The sequence below is a fragment of the Silene latifolia genome, chromosome 4 (assembly GCF_048544455.1).
Source record: "Silene latifolia isolate original U9 population chromosome 4, ASM4854445v1, whole genome shotgun sequence".
NCBI lineage: Eukaryota > Viridiplantae > Streptophyta > Magnoliopsida > Caryophyllales > Caryophyllaceae > Silene > Silene latifolia.
In genome coordinates, this window is record NC_133529.1 from 85,450,751 (window position 1) to 85,457,756 (window position 7,006).

At 37.7% G+C, this 7,006-nt stretch overlaps 1 protein-coding gene across 1 annotated transcript; it reads left to right on the forward strand.

Moving 5' to 3' along the window:
- The first annotated feature begins 5,291 nt into the window (after positions 1–5,291).
- Positions 5,292–6,258, forward strand: LOC141651714 (uncharacterized). The gene is made up of 2 exons (XM_074459415.1): positions 5,292–5,393; positions 5,887–6,258. Exons 1-2 carry the CDS (start codon positions 5,292–5,294, stop codon positions 6,256–6,258), a joined length of 474 nt encoding a protein of 157 aa, XP_074315516.1.
- Positions 6,259–7,006: the final 748 nt, after the last annotated feature.

Sequence of the window (7,006 nt, forward strand, 5' to 3'; positions counted from 1 at the left end):
AAGGGCGATCGGATGGTGGTGGAATTATGATCCCTATGATGCTAGTAGCATATGACATGACATGTCTCGAATTCTCTACAAAAGTAAAGGTCATAGATCGTCCCAAGCTCGACCAAGTGGCTTGACAAAAAGGCTTTTTGGGAATGAAGTGCTCAAATCTTTATACACAACGGGTGGATATGACTAGTATTCAAAATTGTCCTCATTTCGACTTCACATTTCAAAAATTTAAGATGGGGTTTGTCCCTTCCGGGCTAGTGTCCTTTGCTTTCGCCAATCGCTTATTAGGCAACCGGTTAACCTCTAGACAATAGCTTTTCGGGGTGATAGTCACTCTGTCTCTGGGCGGCAGAATTCACAACCGTGTGGGGGCCCAATTCAATGGATCCCGCACCAAAGCACATCGAAGTGGTACGCCTCCATCAAAACAACTTAAAATTTCTCAACATTCAACAATTCATAACATTTTAGGTTTCTTTGGCATTAAATTACTTCCACATGACAAAATTCTTTGAAATGAGCACTTCAAGCTTATTGATAGAAAATATTTTTGGGTTGCCTTACCACAAGGTCAAACAAGGTCACCTAGACAAGTTAACCAAGTCTACATCGCATCACGGGGTTGGATAGGTGACTCACATGCAAACCCTTGACTAGGCTTTGGGTCATGGGTCAAAAGACACTAGTATGACACTATCTAGGGTGTTTTACAACCATTCTAGTAGGCAAAGTCTTAAGTTGAACAAGTATTTGTAATGGCTTAGTTGCTCTTGTCAAAGTTCCTAATTAGGCATTTTTCAAAACTTTTTATCTAAATGCAACTACATGCTATGATGCAACTAATATAAACATCCTAATGCAAGTGATTCTATCAACTAATATGACATGTAAACTAAATGCAAGTCCTAAGTTCACATTGTTATACCGCATTAAACAAAATAAAGCCACATAGTCATTAACATAAAGAGGAAAAAGGAGATTGGAAAGATCATACCATGCGGTCTTCAATATCCTCATGTCTCGGATGTGGCGTAGTCGATCAATGTGAACAAGGATGAACAAACACAATATATACAAGACTACACTACAAAGGAAATAAACTTGTTTTTGGTTTTTCAATTTTTCAAATTTTTATGGGTTTTGTTTTCATGAAATTAAAAGACATATTTTTGTATTTTTCAAAAATTTTCAATTTTTATGCATTTTGGAATATAAATTCCCATCCCCCACTTTATTTTGGACATTGTCCTCAATGTACATGTAGGAGTAGGAATGAAAAAGAAATACATGTTTTTGGATTTTTGATTTTTTGAAATAAAGTACAAAAGCAATGATATGGTATGAATGAATGCATGCTCTAACTAAATGCAATTCTATATGACATATATAACAAATGAATGTAATCTAAACTATACTATATGATGCATGATTTCTAGTAAATTATGGTCACCTATGATCAAACCTCCCCAAACCGATTTAAACACTATTTCTAATGTAGAAATGAATAGGTTTGGCCATTATTGACAATGCATGAATTCTAGTCTATATGCAACTATCAACATGAATCATGTGAGATATATTACAATGCAACTATATTATATGAACTAGCTAATGTGAATGCAATATGAAATATAATACTAATGCAAGCTAAATGTAAATGTATATAACTAAATGCAAGTGTAAATGTAATGCAAAGTCAAAGGAAAGGGTATCTTACAAATGGTGGTTTGAGGTAGGACTCCACCAAACTCATTCCTTGTTGCCATGGTTATTGATCTTGTCCATGTTGCTTAATGCTCTCAATAACCGGTCAAAGGCTTGAGCACAATCCTCAAATAAGCATGAATAAGGTTTGTTCCAATTCAAGATGCAGCTTGGCCAAGGGAGCTTGTCACTTATTCTCTTCTTCACCTTACCCTTAGCACTTGATCTTTTGCAATGCTTCAAACCAACAAGCCCATGATTCTTGTCAACATAAGGTATGAAGTGTGGTTCATATTCGTCCGGAGACTTCCACTTACCACCTTCTCCTTCAATTTTTGTGATGATGATAGCATTTGGGTTTTTCAATCCTTCTAAAGTCGAAGGAGAATTCTCATAACATTGATGGCCGGATACCTTAGAAGTTGACATTGTGGGTGCCAAATTTCCACAAGTAGCTTCACGTGCAAGTTTCTCTTTGAGTTTTTCCACCAAGTACCCCTTGTATGATGCTTTGACCTTTTGAAGAAGGTCCACCATATCCTCTCCAACAATCATTGGCTCCATGGTAGGTGCCAAGTAGTCTTCGTGGACAATAGGGAAGGGACATTCATCTTCATAATAAGATATCTCAAATATTTCTGCTTTACTAATTCTAGTCAATAAATTTAAAGTAGTGTTGTTACTTCCTTATTGTTTCTTTCCTAATCTTAGCAAGATTGTAATAAGACAATTTGCCATATTATGGTTCGGTTTCCTTATCAGTTTAGGCGTATGATTTAGGGAAGTCTAGGGAGTTTGAGGTCGGTTTCTATTTAGTATAAATAGGGGTGTTATGTATTCAGTTTTTATATACATCTAAGTTTGAGAATCAATACAAGTTTTCTTGTTGCTTATTGCTTGCGAGTTTTAAGTGTTATTTCTTTCTTGCGAGGGAGAGATTAGAGTGTGAGTTTATCCTTGCGAGGTGAGAGTCACAAAAACCAGTGGTGTGTTGCAATCAAGTTCCTTGCGAGGGAGGAGAGAGTGATCACGTCATATCCTTTTATATTTTCGTTCATTATCATACAAAAACAAAAAATAATGAGTTCAATTTATGCTGCGTATTTTACAACATAAAACGAACAGTCCAACATACTGTTCTAATCCTAAAAACCGAGTAGATTTTACATCAAATTGGTTACCAGAGCCAGGTTATTGATTCGTTTCTTAACAAATTAATCTTGGTAAGTGAAGATGCCAGGAGACGCCGATTCCAGCGAGGGTAGCGGTGACGTTACAAGCACGCTTCAAACTGAAGTAGATGAGATGAGGGAAGCTATGGTTGAATTAAAATATATGATAAAGAACCTTCCAATTGGACGTGGTAGAGAACGAAGTCCAAGTCGAAGTAGATCACGAGGTTCAGATTCTGATGATGCAATTTCCAAACCTAAGAAGGAAAGCAAGAACGATGATGATCGAGGTCTAAAGCTTGACATACCTGATTTCAATGGAGATTTGGATCCCGAGAAGTTTTTCGATTGGATTAGGCAAGCTGAACGAGTTTTTGAGTACAAGGAGTATGATGAGCATAAACAATTCAAGGTAGCTATTCTAAAACTTACTAAATATGCATCATTGTGGTATAAAAACTTGAAAAAACAGAGAAAGCGAGATAAGAAAGGCAAGATTGATACTTGGGAGAAACTAAAGAAGCACCTTATGAAGAGATTCTTACTAAGAGACTATCAGCAAGAAAACTACCTAAAGTTGCAATCTTTATCACATGAAAATCTGTCCGTGGCCGAGTATATCTAAGAATTCGAGAGGATGACGATTATTTGTGATCTTGAAGAAAAGGAAGTGCTTAGAGTTGCAAGATTTACCAAAGGAGTTACGCCATCAATTGCTACTAGAGTCGAAGTTCAGAATTATGATGGGTTCGATGATGTTTGTAGATTGGCTCTAAAGTTTGGAAAGCAAGACAAGACACGAAAACCCTATGCTTATTCAAAGGGTGCAAGTTCTGGTTCGAGTTATTATTCAAAATCAATATCTAGCAAGCCAAAAGAAGTTGTGAAAGAAGATGTGAAGGACAAAGGTAAGGGAGTCATGGAGCCTAAAAGTAACTCATTGAGGCATTGTTTCAAATACCAAGGCTATGTACACATAGCAAATGAAAGTCCACAAAAGCGAGCACTCACCGCTAAAGAATTACGCAACATGGTTCTAGAATTCGTTCAAACTGAACAGTCTACAGAACTATCTGATATTGAGGAGAACGAAGAAGAAGGTGTGTCCTATGATGTTGAGCCATTAAGTGAAGAGGAGTGTTTGGTAATTCGTAATCTTCATTTGGGAACAACTCCGGTTGAGCTGAACAAAGGGAGCAAATATTTCACACTCGTTGCAAGGTACATGCTAAAATTTGCAATCTAATAATTGATAGTGGTTCATGTACCAATGTTGTGTCAAAAGAATTGGTTGATGAGTTGAAATTAAAAACCAAGAATCATGATAGACCGTATAAAGTGCATTGGTTGAATGGAGACAATGGAATTCAAGTAAGGAAGAAAACATTTGTTTCTTTAAGCATGGGACCTTATAATGATGATATTTGGTGCGACATGATTCCTATGTTTGCGTGTCATATTCTATTTGGACGACCGTGGCAGTTTGATGGAAAGGTTGAGCATGATGGAAGAACTAACATATATAGTGTGACCAAAGGCAAAACAACATTTAATTTGAAGCCTTTATCACCTAATAAAATCAAGGAGCTAAAATCAAAGAATGGGAGCTTATTCATGGAAGCTCGTGAGGTTGAAGAAGTTCTAGCTCATAGAGAACAAGCCTAAGTTCTTATGGTTCGAGATTTGGAGACCAATGGTGAAAGTAGTAGCCGTGAAGTTCAAGGGGTTTTGAAAGTGTTTTGTGATGTATTTCCCGACGCGTTGCCGGTTGGATTACCTCCATTAAGAGGTATTGGACATCAAATTGACTTAATTCCAGGAGCTCAATTGCCAAATAAACCAGCTTATCGTTGTAATCCCGAGGAAGCAAAAGAATTACAAAGGCAAGTACAAGAATTGATTGAAAGGGGTTATGTTCAAGAAAGTTTGAGTCCTTGTGTCGTACCAGCTCTATTGGTGCCAAACAAAGATGGGACGTGGAGAATGTGTATCGATAGTAGAGCCACTAACAATATCACAATCAAATATCGATTTCCAATGCCGAGGTTGGATGATATGTTAGACGAGTTGAGTGGATCACGAGTATTTTCGAAGCTTGATTTGCGAAGTGGCTCTCATCAAATGAGAATTCGTGAAGGTGTTGAATGGAAAACAACGTTAAAGACTAAGCAAGGTTTGTACGAGTGGCTTGTTATGCCATTTGTTCTTTGCAATGCTCCTAGTTCATTTATGAGGTTGATGAATGAAGTGTTGAGGCCATTCTTAAACAAGTTAGTTGTGGTGTATCTCGATGACATTCTTATTTATAACAAGAGCAAGGAGGAACATATTGAACATCTTCGTGAAGTGTTTAAAATGCTACGAAAACAGAAGCTATATGGCAAGATGGAGAAGTGAACATTCATGGTGCCAAGCATGGTGTTCTTAGGCTGTATTGTGGGTGAAAATGGTATGAGCATGGATCCGTCCAAGGTGGAGGCAATCAAAGCATGGCCGGTTCCTAAATCAACATCTCAGGTTCGTAGATTCCATGGTTTGGCGTCTTTTATCAATGTTTTTTCAAAATTTTAGTACAATCTTGGCACCTATAGCCGAGTTGACGAAGAAGGGTGAATTTGTATGGACTCCTAGTGCAGAGAAGGCATTCGAAGAGGTAAAGTCTTAACTAAGCTCCGCACCTGTTTTAACACTTCCTAATTTTGATAAATTCTTCGAAGTTGAGTGTGATGTGATTGGAGTTGGGATTGGGGCTGTTTTGGTGCAAGATAAACGACCAGTAGCATACTTTAGTGAGAAGTTGAGTACTGCTCGATTAAATTACTCTACTAATGATAAGGATTTCTATGCAATTGTGAGAGGATTGGATCATTGGGGTCATTATTTGAGGCCTAAACCATTTGTATTACATTCGGATCATGAAGCATTAAAGCATATTCATGGACAACAAAAGCTAAATCCAAGACACGCCAAATGGGTTGAATTTCTACAATCTTTTACTTTCTAATCAAAGTCTAAGACGGGAGCTTCTAATGTTGTTGCTGATGCGTTGTCTCGAAGACATACTTTATTGATCGAGTTGGATGCGAGAATGCTTGGATTTGAACATATCAATAAACTGTACAAAGCTTATCCAGAGTTTGCTAAGGATATTATTGAGCCAACAGGGTTATATACTGTTCAAGACGGTTATCTACTCAAAGGCAATCGACTATGTATTCCCAATGGTTCGATTCGAGAGCTTTTGGTTTGTGAAGCTCACGGTGGAGCTATAGCTGGACACTTTAGAGTAAACAAGACTAATGATATTGTGAGTGAGCATTTTTACTGGCCAAAGATGAGCAAAGATGTGCAAGAGATCATGGCTAAGTGTGTGGTGTGCTAAAAGGCGAAGAGTACGTTCAACAAGAGACTTTATACGCCCCTGCCCGTACCAACACAACCGTGGAATGAGGTAAGTATGGAATTTATACTTGGTTTACCTAGAACTCAAATAGGAAAGGATTCGATTATGGTTGTTGTGGATCGATTTTCAAAGATGGCTCATTTCATTTAACGTCATAAAACCGATGATGCTACGAATATTGCTGAACTTTATTACAAAGAAATGGTTGGATTACATGGTATTCCACTTACAATTGTGTCGGATCGAGATGTTAAGTTCTTAAGCTACTTTTGGAAGACATTATGGAGATTGGTTGGAACAAAGTTGTTATTTAGTACTTCTCATCATCCACAAACAGATGGACAAACCGAGGTGACTAATAGAACTTTGGGAAGCTCATTAAGAGGTTTGGTTAGCAAGAGTACGAAAGATTGGGATGTTAAATTAGCTCATGCCGAGTTTGCATACAATCGCACGCCGTCAATGACTACTGGGAGATCACCATTCGAGATTGTTTATGGGGTGAATCCGTATCTTGCTATTGATTTGGTTCCTATACCAAAGAAGGATGTGATGAGTTTCGAAGCTAAGGAAAGGCAAGCTATATTTTTTCGAGTTTGTGAGCAAGTTAAAGCACAAATCAAGAAAGCTAATGCTAGATACAAGGAAAAGGCGAATAAGCATCGAAAGCAACCTGTTTTCGAAGTTGGAGACTTATATGGTTATACTTGAGGAAGGAACATTTTCC